This window comes from Numida meleagris, chromosome 4 (genome assembly GCF_002078875.1).
Source record: "Numida meleagris isolate 19003 breed g44 Domestic line chromosome 4, NumMel1.0, whole genome shotgun sequence".
Classification (NCBI taxonomy): Eukaryota; Metazoa; Chordata; class Aves; order Galliformes; family Numididae; genus Numida; species Numida meleagris.
Window position 1 is genome coordinate 60,452,965 of NC_034412.1, and position 27,238 is coordinate 60,480,202.

The 27,238-nt window shown below is 39.6% G+C and overlaps 1 protein-coding gene across 1 annotated transcript; it reads right to left on the minus strand.

Annotated features, from left to right (window-relative positions):
- Positions 925-27,238, minus strand: METTL14 (methyltransferase like 14). The gene is made up of 12 exons (XM_021396422.1): positions 27,102-27,238; positions 26,610-27,010; positions 26,157-26,245; positions 25,352-25,439; positions 16,456-16,536; positions 16,022-16,109; positions 13,968-14,058; positions 12,303-12,444; positions 9,805-9,897; positions 8,420-8,536; positions 5,683-5,893; positions 925-2,596 (listed from the first exon to the last, which is right to left on the minus strand). The coding sequence occupies exons 2-12, from the start codon at positions 26,673-26,675 to the stop codon at positions 2,283-2,285; spliced, it is 1,380 nt and encodes a 459-aa protein (XP_021252097.1). The 5' UTR covers positions 26,676-27,010; positions 27,102-27,238; the 3' UTR covers positions 925-2,282.

The window sequence follows — 27,238 nt, forward strand, 5'->3', positions numbered from 1 at the left end:
AAAATGCAGCCATATGTTTTCACTGTTTTAAGTGGGGGCAAAAATAGCAGTTACTCACTACAGTATTTTTTAAGCATCATCTCCACAATGGCAAGTATGCTACGTCCATGTGCTACTTTGTTACCTTTAGAGGCAATCCATCACTGCTGAAACACCATCTTCAGAATACCTCCAGCAAGCAGCTTCTCTTCACTGAGGACATGTAGAAAAACTTACTTCTTTGGCAGTCACCTCAATTAGAAAAGTAAGGAAGGTTGCTTGTTAACAACACGTACATTACAATTCCTTTGTGAAGTTGGTCTGGCCAGATAGATAAAACCCAACACTCACATACCACGCATCACATATCATGTCACAGGTCTCAAGCAGCATCCTGGCTTCTGCAAACTAATACAGAAACACAACTCAGCTACTTTTTTCTTGAGTCTCATCTTCAGTATAGCCTATGCTTCAGTGTTTAGGTGCTTAGCTCTTTGGACATAGAAGAAAACATAACTCTCATTTCTTAGAATACTAATGAAGAAAAAAAGATTTGCCACTGGTACACAGGCTACCTTCTTAACCTTAAGTGTCCTAAGTATTTTTCAGTAAGGACATCATTAGGGCAAAATCAAGAAGAAAACATTTTCTTACTGCAGCATAACATCTCTCAAGTGCTGTTCTAAAGAGTGTTCAGAAGCCCTTGCCAACAGTCAGATGAATCCTGCTGTTAAACACATCCCCTCCTCCCAGTCCCAGCCACTCTTCAGCTCCCCAGGTCTAACAGCAAGAAACAAAACATGAACAATAGGTGAGTTTCATTTATCCTTGAACAGCCCCTTAATAAATGCACCACCAAGGCTGTGAAGTTGACCAGACCCTACAAAAACCTTCACGCTAAGATTTCATGAACACTTAGTGCCTCCTCTTTTTTCTAACAATAGATAGGAAGCCACAATAAAACTTTATTCCAAAACTGTAAGAAGAAACAAAACACACAGAATATTGACAAGAATATTTCAACATTAGCTTTGATAAACAAGTTTAATAATTCACTACTATATACAGGACAGTAAAGTTAGACTTCAAGAGAGAAACATTTTGAGACTTAAAAGCCAATTCTCCAAAACTCATACCTAAGAATTATAGACTTCAACAGCCAGGTTTGTTCTGTCTACCAAGCATTGTTCAGGAAGTTCAGAGTTGCAGCTTTGCTAAAAACAAGTACTGTACGTACCAACATGAATTGCTTTCTTTTTATACTCTATTCTGGAGCTGATGACCAGCAGTCCATTCCCAATGCACATCAGGTCGACAGGCAAAACAAAATAACTCGGTTTGGTTGCTGAGACTTCATCATTCAGGTGATTATTTTTAGGAAGCTGTCACTCATAGCATCAACTCACATTTCTAATATGGCCTCTTATGAGGTCTTTCTATTATATACAGAGCAACTGCTCTGCAATGAAACGGTTTCCCTACTGAAGAAGATGACTATTAACAGAGGTAGGGTGAAAATCCTTACTCAAGAAGCAACCCAGACCTACACATTAGTTCCGGACTGGATGTAAATGCACAACTTGTTATTTCTCATGAAACACAACATGCGACTGCACAGAATTATCACTCTCTTCATTACAGGCATGAAAAGTATGTGCATATACTTTTTTTTTTTTTTTTCAAAAGAAAAATAACACTTGTTCCCTATTCCCAAGAATAATTCGGGAAACTTAAACCAAATAAGAAAAAATAGAATTCTATTTATTCAATTTGCTCCTTGGTTTAAAAGAAGTTAAAATAGGTGTCAACATAGACACAGCAGTTTTTCTTCCATGAGTAAGAGAGTAAGTCTGCTACTGCCATGCAATTCAGAACTGCGTTTCATGCCTACTCCACCATATTGATGCAAGTCAGTCCAAACCTGGAACTATAAAGAATGAAGAGGAATCCATATTTTGGATAAAATTACAGTTTAAAAAACACATAACTTGCAAGTACTTGCAATATGGGAACAGCAAGTATCTTCACTTCAGTCCCATCTGTGGTTTGAAGAGATGGCTCTGCTCTGGCAAACAGAAGCTGTCAGGAAGCCCAATTTAGCACCCTCAGGCACCGCTGCCAAGTGAGGTGACGTGCCCAGCTACTCACCGGAAGGGAGACTATTTGGAACTGCTTGCACCAAAAACAGTTTTAAAAGTCACGTAGCTTGTGCCTCAAGAAAAATTCGTTTTAGCTAAGAAAATATTAAGAAGATTCAGAGATGGGGCAAGGGACTGAGGGAAGAAGCAGTCTCCTGATAGTCATCAGCGTGTGGGGAAGCCTCCCCTGTGGGTGCCTCCCCTCCCGCCTCTGAAGCCACCCCTCTCACCCCGGAAGTTAGTTCTGTTCCTCTCCCTGCCCCGTTCTCCCCGGCCCGCTGAAGTCCCACCTCTTCCTCCTCCCCTGGGAGCGCCACCTCCCCTGTCAGACTTGGATTTGGGTGGTGGCGACTTGGGCCGAAGTCTCTCGATCTCTTCGGTGCAGCCGGTCAGGTGGGAATTTGGAGCAGTGAAATATGAAGAATACGTTTCTGCATTGAAGTTACTGTTTGTGAGGGTGGGTCCTACAGTCAGCCATCCTAAGGAATAAAACCAGAGTCAACGAAAGCAATAACAAATTTCATGCTTCGTGGCTGTAATTTCCTTTTTCCCATTAAGTGAACATTCAAGTGACAGGGACAGACACTTATCTACACATTGGACAGAACGAAAAAGCTCACCTCTAGGAAAGCCGCAGTTGATGAAAGTTAAGATTTTACATTAATTTGTAATGGCTTTTTGTTTTGGTTTTTTTTTTGGGAGGGGAACATCCAGGTTGTAGTTTTGCAACACCCCTTCCCACTTGTTCCTATGCTACATCTTCCAGCTCCTCTGGGACTGCGCTGGAACCCAGATCAATAAATTCATCTGGTTTAAAGACAGCCTACTCTTCCCTTTTCAAAAGGTGCTTGATTTTGTCTCCAAAAACCAATCAAGACAGGGCAGCCAGGAGCACAGCATGCTGCAAGCATGCACCTGGAGACAAAATAACAATGCTGCTGCTGAATCTCATGATATGCAAATAGAGCTTAAAGAGTTAAATCAACCTGTTTCTGTGCAAACGCAGCAGTCAGTGAACACTTCACCATTTGAGCCAAGGAGGCAGGCATTTACATCAAGTACATTCATGTTTCTTTGTAATATGAACTACAATTGGGTTGGGCCACTTGAAAATGTCACTGGCAATTTAATTTTTAGTTCATCCTGTTAATGAAGAAAAACGTGGCTCAGTGATCTTCATCACATATTTTAGGGAAAACAAGAATTCAAAATACACCAAAAAAACCCCACGTCTACTTGTTTAGATTTTCATACTTCACAAAGCACTGTGAGGATCCATAAATTCAAAATCGAGTAGTTGTACGCTCAAAATGCTAACTGCTAGAAGCACTGTGCCCTGCCAACTTCTTGAACAAAGAATTAGAGAGTTAGGGTATGCAATCCAGTAGCAAGATAACCGCTGAATTTTAAGATACAAATGGTGAATCAGACAAACATGGCGCAGTGTGACAGTAACTTACAAGAATTTACCTACAACAGCATTGAAGTAATGCCTAAACAATATTTTTCTGCTAAAAAAAATAAAAGAATCTCCAAAAAAATAAAAAGAACAAGGCACAAGTGCAACACCAATGCAACACTATGGGCAGAGGCTCATCAAAGAACGGCCAATAATAATTTCTCTCACTTCTCTACAGTCTTGTGAGCAGAAGTGGAAAAACACTTGGATATTATCTTAAGTAAAACACCGCCTACAGCTCGCCTCCTGAGATAGCTCCTTTTCCAACAGCCATAAAAAAAAAGCAATTTTTTTTCCTATCGTATGTATTATTAGCATTCACATTCCGCAAACAGGCCATGGTTGGACTTGTATCCCTTTCTTCTCTACCATCCAAAATATTAATCTCTAATTAGTGGCAAACACTGCTATACAAAACCGCCAGAAGAATCTAAACCAAGGGCAACCACAACGCTTCCACATCTCCACGTCTCCTTCCCCTTCATTTTTGAAGGGGCATGTTGCACCATAAATTGTTGAGAGACTGATGCAGAACCTGTCTGTAAAGCACGACCACACTATCCATAATGTTAGGTGCAAAGTCACTCACTTCAAGCACTCATGGGTAACTGAAAGAAACGGGGCTGTTGAGCTGTATTCCACATTAGATCTTAAGGCAGAAGCAGCACTGACAACTGATAAAAAGCATATCTGTCAAAATTTTATTATTGTAGTCTATCCTCCCGCAGCACAATTCCTTCATCATGTACACAATAAAGTGAAAAACCTGACTAGTAAGACAAATAAAATGCAGTGACCTTCAATCCAAATAAATATATTTCTGTGCGTTTTCTACCATGCTAGATGAAACACTCGGTGTAAGACTGCATCTTGAGATACTGACAATAGGACTGGCACCACGCTCAAGGGAATTTAAAATCAGTTTAGAAGAAGAAATGATGCTCCTGTAAAGTGTAACCACATGCAATGTGGGGAAAATGAAATGTCAACTCACTGACGAATACAAGAACAAGCGAAAAACACTGGTTTCAAAAAAAATTCTGAAAAACTGACAGTTGTCACAGACCTTCCAAACAACACGGCCTCCCAGCAGAAAGATCTTCACATAAATTAAAAATGCAGCTCCTCAAAATGTACTGTCTGACTCATTAGGTATCTCTGGAAATCTCTTTGGGATACTGGTACAGTTTTTAAAAGCCAAGAGATCTGCTACTGTGTCTTGTAGTGAGAGACACATTTCAATTTTTATAGCTTCAGTGAGGTTTATTTCATTACAGAAATTCCAAAAAGCTGAAATTCAGTAGAACAGAAATATAAGTCTGACCTTAAAAGAAAGAAATCACACCATTCGGTACTTCAGTAGAATACTGACCAATTTCAGCATTTACCTTCAGTTAGAGATATAAGCCTAAAGGTCTTTCTTATTATTCTATCAAGTAATTACTTTTAAAAACATTTATAAAAGAAAACAGAAAGCAGCGGTAACCTTTATCTGTGACTTGGATTTGTTCCTATATGCAACAGTAATAGCAGAAATTGGAACTGTAACTGTGATATCACTTGGTATGGTTCTGTATGAAAGCATGCATGTGAGATCCATAGGTCTAGCAAAATTTTCTGCTATCTGATCACGAGGGACAGAACATTAATTAGATCAGAAGTCATTTTGTACTACCTAAATACTTGATACTACTGAAGTATATCACAGCGCTGGGAGAACTGTCAAGTGATGCCACAATCTTCTCTGCTGCTGAACATTAGGCTGGTTAGTTGTGTGGGAATGGAAGGGGAGGGAAGCCTGGAAAGTTTCTCCAGCAAGGGAGGAAGAATTCTCTCACTCCTTACTGCATGTCCACTACAGAGAAGTAACCAAGACAAATACTCTGGCCCATGCAACTCCTTGTTCAAAAAGCTTAGTGAAATCTGTTTTATACTGCACTGTCTGAAGTTGCATCTGCTGTAAAACCTCACGGGGAAAAAAAAACATACACTAAGTCTAAATATTACTTCCTCACCTTCCATCAGACCTCATCAAGTGGTCCCAGATACTGAAGAGGGTTATTAAAGGAAATAAAAATGTAACCATTTGACAAACATCACAGGTACCTGGTCGAATTGTACTGTCCCTTCCAAACAGATGAAGACGCCGTCGTCCAAGGCAGAAATGCTCAATGATGTGGAAAATCTCTACAGGTTTTTCAATGTTGCCGATTTCAGGCTCTTCTGTGATAATGAGGTCAATGTCAACATTAGCATGAATGAAGTCACCATCAGTACTGCGACGCACGGTTCCTTTAATGCCCATGAGGCAGTGCTCCTACATACACAGGATAGAAGAGTACCTGTCACATGCTGCACATACACCTGTTGTTTGAGGAAAGGAAATTCTAGACAGAGTAGATCCTATTTTTATACAGAGAACGTCCTGAAGCACGAACTAAAAAAAACAGAACAAGCTGAAGCTAGCAGTAGAGCCTTTCGAAAACAAAGCAGAGTGTAGTTCAAGTTACCTGGCTTGGTGAACTACACTACAAAGTGCTAGAACTCAAACAGAAGTTGAGGTAAAATATCTGGACCTCTTCAGTAACAGCAAAATTAGAGCTTTAAGTTGGAAATGCTGAGCAATCATCACAAGAAAGTACATATGCCGAGAGTGAGGGAACAGTTTATTTCACCCACGTTCCAATCCTAACTTTATTCATACAAAAAACTTTCAAAGTTCCCACTCACAAAACAGCGAAAATCAATTCTATTTTTTCAGACTTTAAGTTACAAAAGTTGCTTTCATGCTCAGATTCCTATCTAGAAGATACTGCTTCATCAAAAAAAAGTAAAACCAGGACCAAACTATCTATAAAGTCTCAGTAAATTCTGTCAGCATTAAAAAAACACTTGCTAAGTGTAACAAGCATTGCTTTCCTTTCTTCTAGCACATTACAGATCTACAGAACTGACTAGTTTGTAGGATATATGATAAGAAATCACCTCATCTGGTACAGGACAAAACGCAGGCTCTATATATTGATTTCCAGGTTCTGTTTATAGGAATACTAAACCCAAATGAACTATTTTCCCTGATATCATAAAACATTGATTTATTAAGTGTCACCAGATGACTGTAAAAAAGTTGCAGACAAGAATGTGTGATCGTTTCCAGACTTTTGGCAAGGGTTTTTAAGAGTCAGTAAATAAATACGAAAGGAAGAACAAGAGATCCACCAAATACATGCAGTTGATCAACTGCGTGGATGCTACATGGTTTTTGGACCTTGAATGTGACTAAATAGAAAGGTGGGAAAAGACACTTACCGATTAAGCAGAGCCTTTTTAGAATTATCCAAAGTCTTATTTTCATAACATATGCAATGTTACCTTAGATTCTATAAAAGGTGACACAGCATAAAACCTCTCTCTCGAGATGCCAACTCTAAACCCAAATGGATAGAATTTGATATTGTAACTGTTGGAAATGCATCTTGCACAACAGAGCTCTTTGTTTAGTCAAAACAAGCTAGTTCAATTTCTATGTTTATTACACGGTGACCTCAGCCCAACCTTTGTTCAATAAACAGAAAAACCCTAATACCAGAAGCTATTCTCCTCCATTAATAAACGGAGTGCCTCCAAATCCTTCTGTAACAGTTTTAGCCTCTCCCTCATGGGCAAGCTGCACGTATTTGCAATACTATACGCCGTAAACACGCAGTACTTACATTTCAAAATATTTATAGCTAATACATCTTACTCCCAAAACAAGCTTTAGATTAACGTAAATGCAAATCAAAGAAAAAATGAAGATATCTTAAAGGGAAGTTTATATTCCTAAAAACTTGCAAATCTGAGAGTTGAGGCTGTTTAGCACTAATGAATGATTAATGAACATACAATGAGCCTTGAGGTTAATGACACTTTATCAGCCAACTCTCTGCCTTCAGTAAAGCTGCCAGAGTTGCATCCAGACATATACAAAACCTTTATCTAGAAAAAAGTTAACAGGATTAATAAGGTCTTCAATAAGATGCATTTCAGTCTCTTAACTCAGCATATTTTTTTTTCCCCTCTACATCTCTTCCAATACAGAACTTCTACCACACATGCCTATGAAACTGCTTAGTTTAAACCAAGCTGACTAATTCTGTCGCTAGTGCAGGACAGTCACTGTCAGAAGCCAGGAGATGCTAACTAATCTGATTCAAGCTCAGGGCATGTACATAAGTGTTCCAGAGTTATTTTTCATGACTACATCAATTTATAATTCACGGTTTTATATATTTGACTCTAAATTCAGTCAAATTCTACTGCCAAGTTTAGTTCCAATCAAAAGATATTCCTCTAGCAACAACTTCACCAGTCTGACTTGGAAAGAAGCCTGTGTATTATACAAGAGGTATTACTAATAGACTAGATGCTTATTTATTATTCACCCATGACTGAAACCACTCAGAAGACAAAACACATTACAACATACAGCAGCATTTTCCATTTTCACTCTCAAGATTTCATTCCTGCTCCAGCTATCCATGAACCATCTTCAGCAGTCTTCAGTATTTCAACGAGGTTTAAGCATATGACTTTTAGACTATTATAACAGAAATTTACCAAGCAGTATTACATGTAGATGATACCTCTATACTTCACACTGGGTGAAGTCAAGAAGGGGACAGAAGTTCACCACGCATCCAATGAATGTTTATTCCCATATAATGCACTCTGTGGAAAAGAACTTAGTTCCTGGTGTCTACATCCCTGAAACTGGGTCACCAATTGCTGGGAAGGCACCAGGTCTTTGATTAGCATCAAGAGCCACAATCGGAACAGAGCAGAAATTGAGCCAAACTTTTACCTTCGTTCTTTGGAAAACAGCCTTAGGGTCTAGAGTCTTGGTCTTTCCAGGATTGTTCTTATTCGTTTTAATCCAACAAATATCCTCGCACCTTCTGTAACCCCATTTGCGTAGACACTAAATGTAACAGACATAAAACAGTTCATACAGCACCAAAAACTAAAGTAACCTAAACCGACACTGAATATAGGTACTTGACTTTTCTTAAAATGTACCTGGAAGAGAAGTTTGCTACAGATGAAATAAATAGTTGCCTAGCATGACTGTACTATATTTTGTCAAGTTGTCAAAACAAAAGTTTTACATGCACACTGACTTGTCTATATATCACTTTTGTTTTGTTTTAAACTATGTGACACTTAAAAATTTAATCAGAACCAGTCTAAAGAACAGCTGCCTTGGCCCTGCCTTCACTGGAACCTGCACTCAGGCAGCGATTCACATCAAAGTAAAATTCTGTTAAGAAGATAAAAAGCCTTTGCTATCACTTTGTGATTCTCCTTATATTTCGAAACAAGCAAAAAACCTTATATGCCTTTTTAGCCCTTAACTCCTGCTAGCGTAATCACGGAAAAGAAGGAAATTGAACATTAAGGACTCAAGCTCTCAAGGCTATTGCTGTGGTCAAGAACTATCTGGCTACCATAAATGTGCGTGACCAAAATCAATCCATCCACAAAAGCTAATTTAACCAACCTCAGAATGACAAAATAAGACAATAAAGCAAACAGATTAGTAACCTTGCTTTGTTGTCCTTTAACAAATACCGTATGGCTGTTTTAATAGAAAGCACTGCTCATACTAAGAAAATGACGTTTCAGCATAAGAGCCTAGAGGAAATTCCTATTCCACCAGCTCCAACACAAGCACACAGAAAGATTACTCTTAAACTCCAAGATCTTCTAGGGTACTAGAACTTCACAGAGCTAAGACATTAAATCTACTCCAACTCCAAGTGACGCCTGAAAATAAACAGTGCTATGCACAAGATTTTATCTTACTTTATGAAATAGTAACACCTTTCTACTAGTATTTCTGGCAGAAAACTATTATGAGTTGTTTTTAACAAACAAATAATGATTTAAATGCATTAAACATGGCAACTGGCTCCTATGGTAACTTGCATGCATCCAAAACAAAACAGCAGTACAGCTTTTGCGTCGTGAATGAACGCTTCCTCACATAGTCACAGCAGCTCATCTGGAAAATATTAGTATCTAAAAGGTTAATGCCACACCTACTTACATTTATTTACTCCACTTAAAATTATACTCTACTGAACATCTCTGAGCATTTACAGCTGAGAATTCTACACAGAGAAAGTCAATGACAAAAATAAACTCTTAAATATGTCCCTGATAAATTCAATTAAAACATTGTCTTACCACTCGGCCAAGATCCAGACCCTCTCCTGAACCACACCATAGGAAAACAAATGACCTTGGGGCAGCAATTTCTTCAATTTCTAGTTTCATGATCTAAAAAAATAATAAACATTTCTGAATTAAATATTTCTTACTTTTTGTGATTTAATCACAGTTACATGAGGAAAAATAGTTAACAAATATTGAACATTAACACAGACAACCATCAAGAAGCACTTAAATAAAAGATGGTAGTCTAGATAGCATTATACTTTGGCTATCTTCTTAAAACTGTTTCCAGAAAGCATGTTGTGTAGATTACCTTATCAGTACCTAATTACCAATTACTTCCAATGTAATTGATGACCAGACTAATCATTCTTTTCAGCATAAATTGTACCCATATAGAAAATTTTAGACTTAAAAGAATAACACATTCCGCATGTTTTTTTGTTTTTTTTTTTTTTTTCCCCCTCCTGAACCACTGCTTCATTCCTTTGGTAGCAAAAAGATTTAACAACAAGAACAACAGTGGTCTCATTCTTTTCAGCCCCAGAGTCATTCCTGTAAAGCTTGTGAAGACACATTAAAAAAAAACCAACACACCCACAGCCTAATTCCTATTACCATATAGAAGAGACATGCTATCCATTTTCACTTTCAGGAAAAAAAACAAGAATTTATCAGGACAGTGGTTGAGCAATGACAAATAAGAAACATTCAGAACGAAGTAATTTCAGATGGAAAGCATATGTGACTCATTACAAATTGAAGAGATTCATCTGTAAATTGCTAACACGTCAAATCAAGCTTCATTCAGTGCCACAGGGAAGAAAAATAATGCAGTATGAGGCATTCTAAAGGGATATAATTCCTGACTACGAGTATGACTCCTTCCTCCAACACTTCCAGTTTTTTTGTTAGGACAGAATGTTTTTCCCTTCAGTGCTGTCAGGCAACAGTTTTGCATGAAATAACAGGGTGGCTAACACAGAAACTACACACTCCTTAACACACAAGTTACCTTATTCATTATCACAGTACTCAATGCCCTTGTTATCAAATTCATTCCTTAAAGGTGGACTGAATTTTATATTGTTCATACGATCCTTTAGTTTGACTGATTCACCTGTGAAGAAGTGTCAGCCTAGGGACCAAACTAAATCTAGGCTTAAAAGGAAGTCGTCCCCCCAACACCTCATCTTCTGAACTGCACAGAACACAGAAAATTTCAACTTCAACTTCTTCAATTCACTGGTTTGCTTGTATTATGTCAAATTAGCTGCTAATCCGTAGTCCTACATGCCTTTCAAAAACGGTCTCCAATAACATAAATATTAATAAACATGTAAATGTAAATAAATGTATATTCCCATCCATATGCCTGAACGTAAGCATTCTTGACATGGTTACTCAAACATTTTTTAATCAGGTATTCTTCTCTACTGCGAGAGATTGTTTTCTTGTGGATTTTTTTTTTTATAATGGATAAAATACGGGTATATAGACTAGGAACAGCTTATCAGAACCCAGCATTTGTACAGTAAGATTTTTTAATTCAATATCCAAGTGAAGGAATACTCAAGCTTGCTTTGTGTCATCCAATTGCTGTGCCTGATGACCTAGCACTTCAATGCTTCTAGGCCTCACCTTGCTCTTCTAGAGCTGACTTTATTGAAAAGGAAGCAAAATGAAACAGTTACTTATCAGCAAGTCTTGAGCATTTTCTTCTTTACATCTACATGCACTACTGTAGGAAGAATTTTAAAACCTTTTCTGGAACTCAGTTCCCTGGAGCACAATAAAACAAAGAGATCGCATCTTACACATTAATATTTCTCCTTGCTCCCAAACGGGGGACGGAAATTAACATGGCTTCAAAAAGCCTTCTAGGCGAGTAAGTTGTAAAGGAATATATAAATACATGAAACAAACTTCAAAGGTAAGACTGATCTTTTTCTCAGCCTTCTCAAGATTACAACTGGATCGTTAAAGTTTCGTACCTGATCAGTATTTTGGAGAAAGGAGCCATATCAGCGACGCATACTCATCTACTCTTTTGACTAAAGACCAACGCATTAAAAAGCGTACTTTAGAAGCCTCTTCAAGAATTTCAAGAAACAAGAGAATATTTACACTAGATACTGTGAATTTCAACAGCAGAAATCAAAAAGAAAAGAAAACTCAGAAATTGGAGGTAGAGAGAAAATCTGTTATTACATTTAAGTTTTCAATCAGGCCCAGCAAGAACAAAATGGTGTATCTAATTCATAAAAATCCTTGGGAGGAAAAAAGAAGTCTGCTAACACAAATACGGTAGGCACGCACATGATAAAAACATCAAGTTTTCATAAGAAACTTGCCATTTTGTTTTGAAATTTTAAAATTCATTAATTAAAATGGGGAACTTCACATTTTAATTTAAGTACCTCTAACACATTCTGCTACAAATTACATCCCTCCAACTATTCCTTTAAGTACATGCACAGAATCCTTTTCATTGCAAGAAAAATACTTACATCATCCCAGGTCCAGCACTTCTCATTGGCAGTAATGCCAGTCTCTCTGTAGTATTCTTCCAGTGGTGGCTCCAGGAGAATCACATCAAATTTGGACTTCAGTTCTCTAATATCAAAAGCTTCCAAGTCTGCTTGCAAGTACCTATTTAAACAAAGGTGACAAACTGCTTGAAGAAGTTATAACAATGCTTTGAAAATTATACTTCACACTGCATTTCTGTGTAGAAAATTAAGGGGGGGAGGAGAGGGAGTCTCTTATTTAGTTCATAAAGCCTAAATGCACTGAAGCCAAGGAAGATGCATAATGCATTCTTGCTTAACCTACAGCGGATGCTGTTGCATTATTTTTTTTTTTTAAATAGCCACTCTTACTTCAGCAAGCAAGATACAGATGCCCAGACAGAGTGTACAGCAATATCTAGTACAGAATCACTGAATGTTTCGTACATCCACAGACTACACAGGAGAAAACATTTAAGAAGCCAGCACTCAGTGACAGAGCAACAGACTTCCATGTTGCTTCACTTCACAAAAACGGCCTACTTTTAGAATTGTCATTTACTTTATGTTACGTTCAGGAGACTCTGAATACTGGAAATGTGGTTACTTTTCACTTAGCAGAAATGTATTTCTCTATCCGTAGCAAAAGTATAGGTCCCTAACATCATCGTTTTACCAATCCCACTGTTAGACGTGGCATCCACACGTACCCACCAGTCACTGTTGTATTGCTATCCTTTCCCCAATACCTTTAGATTTACAAAATTTGATTAGCAGGCTACCACCACCCTTCTTCCCAAATGAGACTGTCATTTCAGGAGTTTATTTGGAGCTATGAGAAGGCAGAATTTGATTATTCATTATTCCCTTTTGTGCTTTAAGGTTAAGAATGCAAAAACCAACCAACCAACAAACAAACAAAAAACACCACCCACAAACTTGAAAATAGCAAGCTGTGTTTTGTAGTTTATGTATCAGTCATTCAGATAATTTCTTCCAGGTTTTTCATGAGACTTATTAATACTGCTTTTCTGGGTGCTGATTAGGGGTGCAGTACATTAAAAGCGTAAGGTTCAGACTCCTGGGAGTAACATGCTGCATGCTTACACTGAGTCTAGCATTCAGCAAAAACTGAGAGGTAATCCAGAACTAATAGGACAAATTACGTCCAGTCAACCCAAACTTTTTTTTGTCTTAAATTCTATGGTAACATCTGATCGAGGGATACTAAAACGACAGCTGAATATTATACAAAAGCACTTAGAAGAACAACTAAGGTTATACCGAGGCCAATTTTCTTAGGGTTTTGTTGTTACTGTAAACTACATGATAAAGAGATTCATGATCACATGGTATATATCTTTTCCTTCCCAATAAATGCCTGCTGCCCAATCAGTTGGCAGCTCAGTCTTAAAAAACAAAGCTTCAGATATAATAATTACACACTAGAAAGTCTATTCTACATACTACATTAAACATCTGGATTAAAATAACGAAAGCAAGCTGATTTTAGTCTTCTGAAGTTCCCACTGATTAATTTGTATACACAAACAGAAAAAGAAAATGTAAATTATGAACAAGTGCTAAAGATAGAGATTTGCAAAGCAGACAGCTAACTTCAAACCAGTCTGGAGAAGAAAGGGCGTTTTCCACAAGAACACTTACATGGGAGGAGTGTTAGATTTAGATATCAGCTCATCCTTCAATCTGATGAGCTCTCTAAGTTTTGGATATTCTTCAAACCTATCTGCTAAGCCTAAGAAGAAGAAAAGATGAAGTTAACACGTTAATACTTAGCCTCATTTTATTTTTGTTAGAACAAACCAAACCTTTCAAGCAGTTTTCTGTGCAGTACTTTACAAAAGCCTCCTGCCTTCACCCAGTTAATTAAGATTCATGTTGCCGGATGATACTGAATTCAGTGTCAATGTTCTAATCTTCTCTGGAGTGATCAAGAGTTCAAATCACCTTTTATCAGAAGAAAACAATCTCTCATTTAAACTACTAGAGGAAGAACGATAAGAGAAAGTTATTTTCTCATTCTCTCCATCCGTAAGTCTATACTAAGATACAACTCACACTCACAATTCTATGATTTCCATACTAGTCTTACTTGATCTTTGAGGACTAGTTCTATGGTGGCAACTGGATTGTAGCTGGTTCCCTCAGGCAACCCTTACACAAAGATTTGGTAATTCCTGTAAGTCATGGAGATTTGAACCTATGCATATTTATTTATTGGACTCCTAGATTTAGCTCTATGATTGCTAATTTTCAAACCTTTCACATGTACAGAATGCACAAGGGAAAACTAATATTACTGCAGAAAACTTCATTAAAAAAAAAAAACAGAATACAAGTAAATCAATTTCAGTATACTACATTTCCTTTTCAAAAACATTCCCAAACCAATATATTTCTGTTCCTGCTAACAACAGCCTCAGCATAAGCTGAAAACATAAAAATCCCAGTCCCCAAGCCACATCATTTCAATTTGCTTATAAAGCTCTATGATCATTCCAATTTACAGCCACAAACGGGAGAGAGAAAAACAAAAACAGTTTCCCCCTCCTTTACTTCAAACTTCTGAACTCCCAAATCTCACATCACACTGGTAAGTGAAAAGTTCTTAGTATCTAAAGTTGCCATCTTGTTACTTGTACATAAGAAAACAGAAACTTATTTTCATCCTTTTCCTCAAACATCTAATGTCTTAAAAACACATCTGATATCCGCTGCTGCGCTGCTTCCAGCCAGTGGAATTCAAATACTCCTGACCAGCGGAAACGGAAGCTGGTCACCATCAGCTAAACAACAGATAAAAAGTCAAAGTAAATAACATAGGCTGATATGTACTCTCTACCTACTGATTTCCAAGAACAATGTACGACCATTTCAAGCGTGCAACAGTTGCCCAGATGCTTTTTAAATAAAGACATAATTGAGTTAAAAGAGCCGGTTTTAATAACAAACATCCAGATGTACGAGATGTATTTTACGGAAGCATTCACAACGTACACAGAAACTAACACTGCCTCAACAGGCAAACAAAACCTCTTTGGGCTGGCACCTATAAACATGCCATTCTTACCCTGACAAACACAAAGATGGTAAAATACGGGCTGAATGAAATGTTTCTGACAAGTGCACACAGGGAGGTGTCCTGTTTTGTTCAAAGTTCATCAAAGGCCAGATGAATATAAACTTAAAAATGACATCCTCTAAACTCAGTAATACATTGGGCCTTCTAATGAGCCGTCAGAAGTTACATACTTTGGTAAGTAAATATTATCCATATTGCCTAATGCATTAAATATTTCAGTACAATCTGTACTCTACGTGCTACATGAATTCTTGGAGGTAACACAGCCCAGGAATGGCTGAACTACAGGAGTTATTTACATTTCCAAAAGTTTCAAAGTCTGCTCATTAAGCTTGTCTGCTTTCTGGAATAACAAGAGCTTTGTTTTAAAAAACTTTTCCTGGTTAAATACTTTCAAAGAAAATCCAAGATAGCCCCTTGGTAATGCTTATTTCCTAGATGATGATAAAAAAAGTCATTTGTATGAATTTATACATTGATACGTACGTACATAGAGGGACAGAACTACGGTACATCTACATTATCCAGTAACCGTTAGAAATTAAAAACAGGAAGAAAAAGGAGGGGCAGTGAATAAAATGAGATACCACAGCATCAATCAATAACTATGACATACCAACATCTCTGATGAAATTCTGGGGTCTGTGTCCTGTATCCACAAAATGTTGGCAGTAATCATTGTGTGGATTTAAGCTCTGAGTGCCCTAAAGAACAAAAGGAGTTCAGTAAGCAGTAAGGGGAGATAACTGAACACACGCTGCAATGCATTAAGTCTGAAAAACAAGAAAATAGCTGATTTTTTTTTTCAACATGCCTTTACTAGCTAAACTAGTCATCGCTGTCATTCTGTTTTTTCTCTCTGATTAGACTCAGCATTGCTACTGCTCATTGTTACTGCTGTGTGTTTCACAAGGAAACTTTTGTACCTGTAAACTTCAGTTAACTACTTCACTCAGCCTTTAAGGCTGCGTTTCAAGTACAATCAATTGCATGAACAATTTAACACAAAGATATACCTTTAATTAGTCTTCTAATTGCAAAACTGCTCACCTTCAGGAAGGTACTGGAATCTTTGTAAATCTCTTCCTCATAGGGTAGATTCTCTTCATCTTGCTGCAGCTCCACTTCATCCTGGGAAGTAAAACAGATTTCACAGGTGTGTGAGATCACGCTGTTTCCTTCCTCATTATGAATCTGCTTCTTAATGAAAGTCTCCTGCAACAGTGCATCATGGTCAGTTCCAAACAGGTTTTGGATTTTGGGCAGAGGGGAAGATAACCTGTTGCAAAAAAGGTCTGTCTCTCATCACTGAGGACAAAGCTACTGGAAAAGTCTCAGAGAGGAAAATAAAAACATTCATTTCTAGGCTGTGACAGTGTAGGCACTACTTTACACGCAATTTTTGTCCTCCCAAATTACACTCCTTAATTAAAGCAAGGGATAGATTTTGCTGCAGTTCTTCACCAGTAGAACCTTTGAACATTTATATCCATTGAACATCTGTTTTGTTTCAACCTTAGCAGCTGAAACTATCTTTTCTATATAAATCTGTTACAATACACACTTGAAGAAATACTACACAGTACAAGCTGATATTTCATTTGGACCGTTCTTAAAAGTAACTTAAAACTTAGAATTTTGTAGTCTCAAGATAAATGGGAAAGAGGGATCTTATCACAGATTTTTTTCCTAGTTAGTGTGTCACCAATTATTGCATCCAGTTCTGGGTTTCCCAGTACAAAAAAGACACGGATTTCCTGGAAAGAGTCCAGCAGAGGGCCACAAAGATGATAGAGGGCCTGGAGCACCTCTCTTATGAGGAAAGGCTGAGCGACCTGGGTCTGTTCAGCCTTGAGAAAAGAAGACTCAGAGGGGATCTGATCAATGTCCATAAATACCTAAAGCGCAAGAGGCAAAGAGACGAGGACAGACTTTCCAGCGGTGCGTGGCGACAGGACAAGGGGAAATGGCCACAAACTGAAACACAGGAAGTTCCACACAAATGTGCATAAGAACTTCTTCACAGTGAGGGTGATGGAGCACTGGAACAGGCTGCCCAGGGAGGTTGTGGAGTCTCCTTCTCTGGAGACGTTCCAGACCCACCTGGACGCCTACCTGTGCAACCTGGTCTAGGGAGCCTGCTCTGCAGGGGGGTTGGACTCAATGATCTCTAGAGGTCCCTTCCAGCCCCTACAATTCTGTGATTCTGTGATCAGATTTCTGGAGTTCAGAGACCTCTCATGCTGATATACTCTGAGCTTCCAATGTAGAATTCACAGAGAGATCAGAAATAAAAAAGATGACTCATTCCACATTACCTCCTATTTTGCTGTTCATTCTGAAACAGCATATTATGTATAAATAAAACCGAAGACTCACTGAATAACACAGTCTACCATATGAAGTAGGTACTCTCACACATTGCTGATTACAACAGAAATTTTAATCAGTTACTATATTGTTTCATACGAGGAGAAAAGTCATCTTGAGGCTTTTTTAAGACACTGAATGAAAAGACAGAGAACCAGATTTCTGTTACAATAACTGTCCACCATACATATTAAGTCAAAAGATACAGAGAAGGCTGTTACCATCTCTGCATTTACCCTACGACGTATAAGAACAAAAAATAGTTTTCCCTATTTTGATCCCTCCAGTTGCTGAAATTATGAAATAAGCTCTGTGTTCTTTTCAAACAGGAGCTTAAAACCAATGTAATTTTAGCAGGTATTTCACACGTGGCAAGAGATTTTGCCTCCCTTCCACATCCCCCAATTATTCTCATACGTAACTTAGATCGACAGTCTTATTTTTTTCTTCTTTAACCAGACTGAAAACTAAAAAAGGAAAAATTACTACTAGAAATAGCAACAGTGTTTACAAGGAAAAGGAGTGAACAGAAGACAAGTACCAGCAAGTGTTATTCGGGAAAATAAGCAGAAAGCTCAAGTTTTACTAAAAACTGCTTATGTGATCATAAGCTTACACCTGTTTTCTCTCTCCCATTTTCCTCTAATTCTTAGCCTTTTGATGGTAACCACTTGTTAAATACCCTCTTCTGAGTCATCCCAGTCCTCTTTATGCTTTTATAATCAATTTTAAAAAATCTTGCAGCCGAGAACAAAAAAGCCTACAACATCAGCTTTTTTGAAAGTTTGAAAGGGCAAAGTACGCAATAAAAGCAGGTGCCAAATGAAATTAGCAATACAAGGTAAGATGTTCTCGTACAGAATTAACAAATCTGTTTTGTTGTTGCTAAGTAGAGGAAACAAAAGCTAACTACAATACTGAAGCACAGTTTTCTTGAATAACTAATTAAAAATTAGGATGATTCAACAGAATAAGATTTTTTCAACATTCAGAACAATAATAAGGAAGCATTCCAAGGCCACAGGCTACTGTCTGCTGAAACTAAGTGAAAAAAAGACTATATCAAGTTAGGATGGCAGAGGACAAATTTGAACCAAGAGTATTTTTCTACTTAGTAAAAAATAAAAACCCTGGTACTCTTTGCCACAGGATACTGTTGATATCAGACATTTATACAGGTTTGAGCAAAACCGATTAAATTCGTACATGGGGAAAGGGAAAGATGGAGCATCACAGCTCTCACATGCCTACACAAAGCCTAAGCCCATCCAGTTCCAACTCTCTGCCACGGGCAGGGCTGCTCCCCACCAGATCAGGCTGCCTAGGGCCCCATCCAACGTGGCCTTGAATGGCTCCAGGAATGGGGCATCCACAGCTCCTCTGGGCAGCCTGCGCCAGTGCCTCACCACCCTGCTAGCACAACTGTGACAGTGCCACAAAAACAAACGCACTGCAGAAGTTCTTCAGAACCACCACTGAACTTTCTGGTCTTAAAATATTAGTTATTCATTTCTGCCAATGAAGCATCTCTCTTCACGACCTCTACCTCTACAGTTTGCAATGCAGAGCCCAAGCCCCCAGTTAATCTGACGGTGGTCTGCTCATAGCCCATGAATTTACCAGTGACTAATGCTCCCAACAGCTGGAGCACTCTCACTATCTGGCTTCAAGTGGCACTGGATGCTACTGTAACAATGTGTAAGAGATAGAAAACTTTCAGTAATAGGAAATAGTCTCTTACTTTGATTAAATCTACGTTAAACTTTTACTCATTTGGCATAACTTTTATTTCTACTTTTAGTATTCCACTTTGCTTCCAATATTTGTAAAGTCAGCCTTGTGGATCATACAAAATGATCTGTTTTCTAAGTTCATGCTAAACATGTATCGTGAATGTAAACTGAGGATATGATATAACTGAGATGCAAAGGACTCTTCTAAGAGCAGGAACTATCCAGCAAAGAACTCATCTTGTAATTTAACAGCTCCATTGCAACGCACTCCACGACATTCTTGTGAGAAATATAAATTTGGGATTTTAAAAGGTTTCAAAAAAAAATTTCTAATGCAGTCTAGCATGTAATAGCAAAACATTAAAGATACAACAGCTGAGATACAACAAGTTTGAAAATGCTGATGTAAAAGTTAAACTCTGTATAATTTTATGTTTTTCCAAATAATCAAGAGAAACAAGACACAATGAAATGTTTCAGTCCTATGGACAGGACTCAACAGAACCTAGGTCCTGGTGGTTTCCTTTCATCTCTTTTGTTTTGTTTAACTCTATGAGTAGTAGCAAGTACAGTTAAACACAGAGTTTCAACTCTTTCAACCATACAACAAAATCTTCACATTCCATCAAGAAAAACATCCTATCCTGTGTTTTACTATGTTGCTCTCTATCTTCCTATCAGCCTAATGTTTGTTAAGAACCACCACTATAACACTTATTTCATAGAACAACAAAGCAGCTGTAAGGGAATTATCAGGTCAGGGTTCAAACTGGTGATTGAGCACCTGGTGAAGGGGTGTGGCTGGCCCAGGGAGCACAGGCACATTGACTGCACCTGTGCTCCCCACCTGATTAGAACAGGTGGACCCAGGGTAGAGCCACCCTGGGCCAGCACTGAAGGGAAAGCATCTCTTGGACTTGGGCTGTCTCCTGAGAAGGAGTGCTGCATAGCAGAGATCTCCTTCACCAGCTGAGTCAGTTCCATTCCATATGACTAGTGGCCTACCTGTGAATACTTTGCCTGGTATCGCCAAGAACCTGTCAGAACCAAGTTTGCTTCTTCATAAGCAGAACACCAAAAAACAAGCAAACAAAAAAACACACCCCCAAAATGCTTCTTTGCATTAGAAGTTCCTAAATGGCTGAGAAGATTGACACACTTAACACTTCAAGAGAACAGCTTAAAAGCTCTTCTCAGACTTCCCACAAATAATGAAAAAGTCAATGTCACAGTTCAGATTTCTCAGAAACCAATATCACTGTAAGGCATTTGGAAGACTACGAAGCAACCCTTTGAAATATCCAACTACGTATGCAAGTATTTAAAGGTTTCATGTTCACATTCCGTGTCTTCACACTGAATTGCAGTAAATGACAATATTCTACCTTCACAGTAACCGAGCTTTACCAGCCATTACATCCAGAAGCTCAGAGTCCAGCTAGAGCAGGTAAAGTTTGAGGGCATCATCATTTTCACCAAATGTAAGGCCTGGGCACAAAAAAAAATTAAACCACTACAGAAGGATTTACTGATAGCATAACACAGAACCCAACAATACTGCAAATCAGGATTTTATAGACATGCCAGTCACTTTACATCAAAAAATATTTACCTCTAGTTTTCCTTAAAAATAAAAATGGAAAAAATGACAAATATGTAATATTTGTCTGTAACAATGACAGTCAAGTTCATTATCACTTTTTCTAAGGCACATTAAATTCAATCCAGTAAGGCTTGCTACCGTAAAGATCTAGAATTTTATACCAGTTCATATAACAAGACTATATTTAAACATGCTCTAAGTACTAATGAAAAGGTTATATAAATACATAGAGGATTTTACTCAGTTCTTATGTCCTTGCCAAAATCGACTTAACAAGGTCTGCAGAAACAGCTGATGGTTCCATTATAGATTTTTTACTTGCGGGTTTCAAGTTCACTAAATCTAATCATCTGCTGGACTGAAGTTGTGAGATAGTATTATTTTTCCACTCCGACAATACAGCAAGGGTCCGATCACTTGTGATGACAGCCCAGACAGGGTAAGCCTTCCGCATGTGAATAATAGGATTCATACGCTTTGATAGCTTAAGTCACTTACCCACATACCTATATTTCACAGGAAAAAAAAAAGTCATTTAGCCACATGCTACACAGTATTACCAACAGGTAACCAGAGGTGATCCTTCCCCTCTACTCAGCAATTGTGAGGCTACACCTGGAGTACTCCACCCAGCTCTGGACACGCCCATTACAAGAGATGCAACTTCACAAATATCGCATGCACTCTGAAAATTGTTTGCAGACTGTTATTTAGTTTGCTAGAAGACATACAGAATAGCACTTAGCGCACTAAAAAGAAACGTCTCTTTGCTTACAGACAGACAAAAAAAGTCCCTTCACACTTTTACTTTTGGTTTTATTAAGATAGTATTACAGAAAGCTTTGTATATCTAAAGACAAGTGTAACACAACCAAGCCCTAAAATTTAAAAAACTTCTATTTTTAGGTGTCCAAGAGAACAGCAGACGTTATTTCATAAATAAACTGACCTTGATTCTACATAATCACAGAAGCAAGGTTATGAGGATGAATTAGAAAGGGAGAGGGAAGACATATGCTGCAACAAGATACAAAGCAAATTAGAAAGATAACTTTATCATAATCACTCTTCTGTTTAACCTCCATTCTCCACCATTCATGTTAACCAAAACTTTACGCTAGATAAAAAAGAAAGCTATGAAACAGCTCTCGGAAGATTATTTGAAAAACAAAAGGCATGAAAGTTTGACAACTAAACATTCTTCAATGACCACAGGGGTTTTTGTTGTTGTTTTTTTTAAGCTGCACTTTTCCTAGATATTATGGATACCTAAAGCATACCCCAAACCAAGCCTCTCACTACCCCTCTCCTAGGATCCCATATGTCTTCTGTTCGTTGAAGACATTATTTTGCACCTAACAGAGAGGCTGGAAGACACCCTCAACTTCCCCGCATCTCATCCAATGGCCTGTGCCATTTGTTAAATGCAAGCTTTTCTTCCAACACAAATTTTGCTTCAATTTTTTGTTCGTTTGTTTAGCCAAGCACATAAACATTTTACCACTTCTTCCAACACAAGACAAACAGCAATAATATACACTGCCATTCCCTGGGGGCATTATCACCTTAACATACTTTCTCCAAGGAGTAGAACTAAATTAAGCCTCCAAACAATGGATTCTGTTGCACTTACAGTTACACCTAAACCATGTCTGAAGAGAACTGTGTTGTTTCTCTCAGATCTTTGCAGTGGAAGACATCAAGGAAGACGTCAGTGAGCAACATACATGAAATCATACAACGTTTTGGGTTGGAAGGGCTCCTTGAAGATCATCTTGTCCAACACCCCTAGCATAAGCAGTGTTACCTTGCACTAGAGCAGGCACATCCAACCCAAGGGCGGCACACAGCCCACATCAGCCCATCCTGCAGCCCACCCCCTGCCCTGTGCCATAATGGGGGTGGCTCTGCCCTCCACCGAGTGGTGCACCCACCACTCAGCAACAACCAAACACTGATCAGCAAATGCCCTGAAACCAGGGCACGGGGAGGGCACAGTGCAGTGTTAACTCAAGTTACGGCAAATGACAGTCCTAAGAACAGAGAAAAAAATATGCAGCCATGCCTCCTGCTTTAATAAAGGAATTCGAGAACAGGTTTCAAGATTGCAGGAAAAATAATCAAATTTTTAATACTTTTTCAAGTCCATTTTCAGTCGACATAAATACATTACCCTCAAATTTTCAAATGAAATTTATCAAGTTGCAATCAGATATTCAACTCAAAAACTGGATCATGACTCTTTACCAGACTTTTGTAAGATCTACTTTACCAGAGAAAAATAACCCTCACTTCACAATCATGCCTTATTCATGTCATTGCTTTTTGGCAGCATGTGCATTAGTGAACAACTATTTTCAAGGACGAAGCACAGGAAGAGTAATATTTCATCAAAGGTGTCTGATGAATACCTTGAGAACTCAGTAAGAATTGCAACCAGATCCACTGAACCAGACTGATGCGTTAGTTTCACAAAAATAAGGTCAAATATCCCATTAGCTTTATGTTTTAATAAAAAAAAATTAAAATCATAGAATGGCTTGGGTTGGAAGGGACCTCAAGGATCATCAAGCTCCAGCCTCCTTGCTGCAGGCAGGGCTGCCAACCTCCATATCTAATACTAGACCAGGCTGCCCAGGGCCCCATCCAACCTGGCCTTGAACACCTCCAGGGACAGGGCATCCACAACCTCTCTGGGCAGCCTGTCAAAGATAAATTAAATTTTGCTATTTATATACATTATAATACATTTTATATGTGGCCCAAGACAATTCCTCCTCACACAATACGGCCCAGGCAAGCCAAAAGGTTAGACACCCATGCACTAGACCAAGTAGCCCAAAGCCCCATCCAGCCTGGCCTTGAACAATTTGAGGGATGCAGCATCCACAGCTTCCCTGGGATGCTTCTTCCAGTGTCTCACCTACACTCTTTTGTTTAAAACTGCTGCCTTTATTCTGTCACTAGACTCTGGTAAAAAGTTTTTCTCTTTACATATTGAAAGGAAGCAATAAGGTCTCCCTAGAGGCTCTCTCTTCTTCAGGCTGAACAACATCATTTCTCTCAACCTTTCTTCATGAGAGGTATTCCAGCCTTTTGGTCATTTCTGTGGCACTCTCCTCTGGTCCTGTCCTAACAGGTCCATGTTTTTTATCTGTACTGGCAACACAGAACCGGACACAATACTCCAAGCAGGGTCTCACAAGATGAGAACAGAGGGGGAAAATCACCTCCCTCAACCCACTGACCACAGCTTTTTGAGCTGCAAGCACACATTGCTAGCTCATAACTGATTACTTATCCACCAAATATCCCCAAGTCCTTATCTGCAGGGCTGCTCTCAATCAATTCATCAGCCAGTCTGCCCTGATCCAGGTACAGGACCTTACACTTGGCTGCAGTGAACTTCCAGAGGTTCACATGGGCCTGCTCCTCAAGCCGGTCAAAGTCCCACTGGAGGGCATCCTTTCCCTCTAGTGTATCAACTGTACCACTCAGTTTGGTGTCACCCACAAACTTGCTGAAGGCACACTCAATCCTTTAACTATGCCAATGATGAAAGTATTAAGTACTACTGATGTCAGCAGAGACTCTTGAGGGACATCACTTGTTACTGGGTTCCACTTGGACACTGAGCTACTGACTAATTCTCCGGACACAGCCATGCAACCAATTTTTTCTCTCTCTGACAGCCCACATATCAAACCCATATCCTCCAATTTAGTTGCAATAATGTCATGGGGAACTGAATCACAGGCCTTACAGAAGTCCAGGTAGATGACATCAGCAGCTCCTCCCTCATCTACCGAAACAGCCACTGTACAGCAGGTGTCCATAAGATTGCTCAGGCACAATTTGCCCTTGGTGCAGCCACACTGGCTATCTCTAATCACCTCCCTGTCTTCCATATGTCCTAGCATAACTTCCAGGAGAATCCACTTCATGACGTTTACAGGCATTGAGGTGAGGCTGATCAGTACTTCCCAGGTTTCTCCTTAATACTCTTTTTAAAAACAGGAGTGATGTTTCCCTTTATCCAGTCTCTAGGAACTTCACCTTTTGCCATGACTTTTCAAATATGATGGGGTATGGCTTATGATTACTTCAGCCCTCATGAATATTTTTAAGGAATCTACACACAGCCCATTTGTTTTTACTTACATGCGCACATACACACACACATTTTACGTGTCCCTTAAGGAGCCATTAACACCAGAGAAAAAAAGTTATTTTTTCTTACCTTATATTCTTCAATCTCTTCTTCATCAGCTTCTCCCTCATCTGGATATCTGCGTTTTGCATTTGGTGCAGAAGTATCGTAAGAAGCCCTATAAACATATGAAAAAATCTTCATATCAAATAGTTCCTATGTCTCCAGAGAACATTTCAGAAATCCCCAGTGATTTGCCTTGACTGCATGCTTCTGTTAGTTTGAAATGATTCTGAAACTTCATATTTGAGAAGTCTGTTCTCACTCAGGATACCTGAGACAAGTACCACTAATGTCAGGACTCCTAAAACAGTTATCTTCTGTCCTTGTTCTTCTATGCTACAAAGTACAGCTTATTTTACCTGAAGCAGCACATATCTGAAATCAGCCCTGCTCACACAAGAAAAATCACTGTTACGTGTGAGAATCAATAAACACTAGGTACTCTGGCCCAGTTTTCAACTAAACATTTCTACCACTCCATAAGATCTTTTCAACTAAACTGCCCTGTAATGGCTCTGTGCAAATCATAAAGGGCAATGCAGACAGTATATCGTAACTAACACCTCAGTTTTGTTTCACAGTAACTTTTCAACATAGGAAACAAAAGTGAATTTTGATTTCTGAACTGATGTTAAAAGTTGTTGCTTAAAACCCTACTCACTTTATTCAGATTTGAGCAATAAGTGAAGCACTGTCTTCCACTACATTGTATGTTTTTACATAACTTTTACTTGGCTTTTAGGAAAGTTATCTCATCCTATTTCCTTGTATTACTTCTTTTTTCTCTAAAAAAAAGCGAAATTTCTGACAGAAACGGTGTGCTGATACATACCTACAGGTTTCTCTTGTTTCCGCAATTTCCCGCTGGTCATCTTTACTGTTCAACACAGCACCAATACTGTCTGCGTTTTCAGCTCCTAACTGAGGAAAAGACAAGCCAAATTCAAGTCAAAGTTACCACTGATTAGAAAAAAAAAAAAAAAAAAAGGAAAAAAAAAAGACAAAACAGCGATCGGACGGCAGCGGCCCTGCAGCTCAGCCGCGAGAACCCGACATGCTTGCTGCCTACCTACCTCCCACCCCGTCCCAACGGCCGCCCCACAGCTGCTAACGGAACTCCCGCACCTGGCGCAGGCACGCGCGCGCTCCCCCTCCCCAGAGGGAAAGGGCGGGCCCTGCACGCTCGAGCTTCCCCAGCTGGGCCCGGCCCGGCCCGGCCCAACCCGACCGGACTCCACCGCAGCTCTCGGCGTGCCTACCCGGCGCGGCCCCTGCCCGCCGCTACCTGCTGAGCCAAGAGCTGCCGGCGGAGCTTCTGCCGCTCCCGGATCTCCTGCAGGCGGCTGTTCATCCCCACGCCGCCACCGGTCGTCACCCGCTTCGCCGGGCGCCCGCCTGCGCGTCACTTCCGCCCCCTGTTCCGATGGGGGTGCGTGGCGGCTGCGCGGGGTGCGGGGGCAGCCGCCATGTTGGCGGAGAGCGCGGCCGGAGCAGCGGCGTGGGGGGAAGCCGAGGGCCCAGGACGCGAGGCACTGGGAGCAGCGCGCCGGGCGGCGGTGGCCCGAAGGGAGCTAACGGTGATGAGAGCGGGAGTCGTATCCGCAGCGCACCGGCGGCGGTTTTCCCGTCAGTAACGATGGCTTGGTGCGTTTGGGAACGCCGAGGAGAAGCGTGAGGCTCGAAAATCTGAGGAAAACGTTGAAGAAGCATGGAACAGTAAATAAAGACGTGCATCATCGCGCTCCCAAGGCATCGCATGTTTCAGCACATCCCCCACCTGTCCCGCTTCCGTCACTCGATCCCGCCCGCGGCTGCTCGGAAGCGCGCCCGGGGCCGCAGCTGCTGCTCCGCCGCCTCCTCAGCATCCCGGGGGCAGTTAGCGGCTTGGCTTTGATGGGTAGGACTGACGTGGGA

Excerpts from the sequence above, each read along its gene's own strand:
- METTL14 (XM_021396422.1), bottom strand. The coding sequence starts at position 26,675 with ATGAACAGCCGCCTGCAGGAGATCCGGGAGCGGCAGAAGCTCCGCCGG. Across the intron at positions 16,110-16,455 it reads ATTCCAGTACCTTCCTGAAG|GGCACTCAGAGCTTAAATCC; the intron begins GTGAGCAGTTTT and ends TTTGTTCTTTAG. Across the intron at positions 14,059-16,021 it reads GAATTTCATCAGAGATGTTG|GCTTAGCAGATAGGTTTGAA; the intron begins GTATGTCATAGT and ends TCTTCTTCTTAG.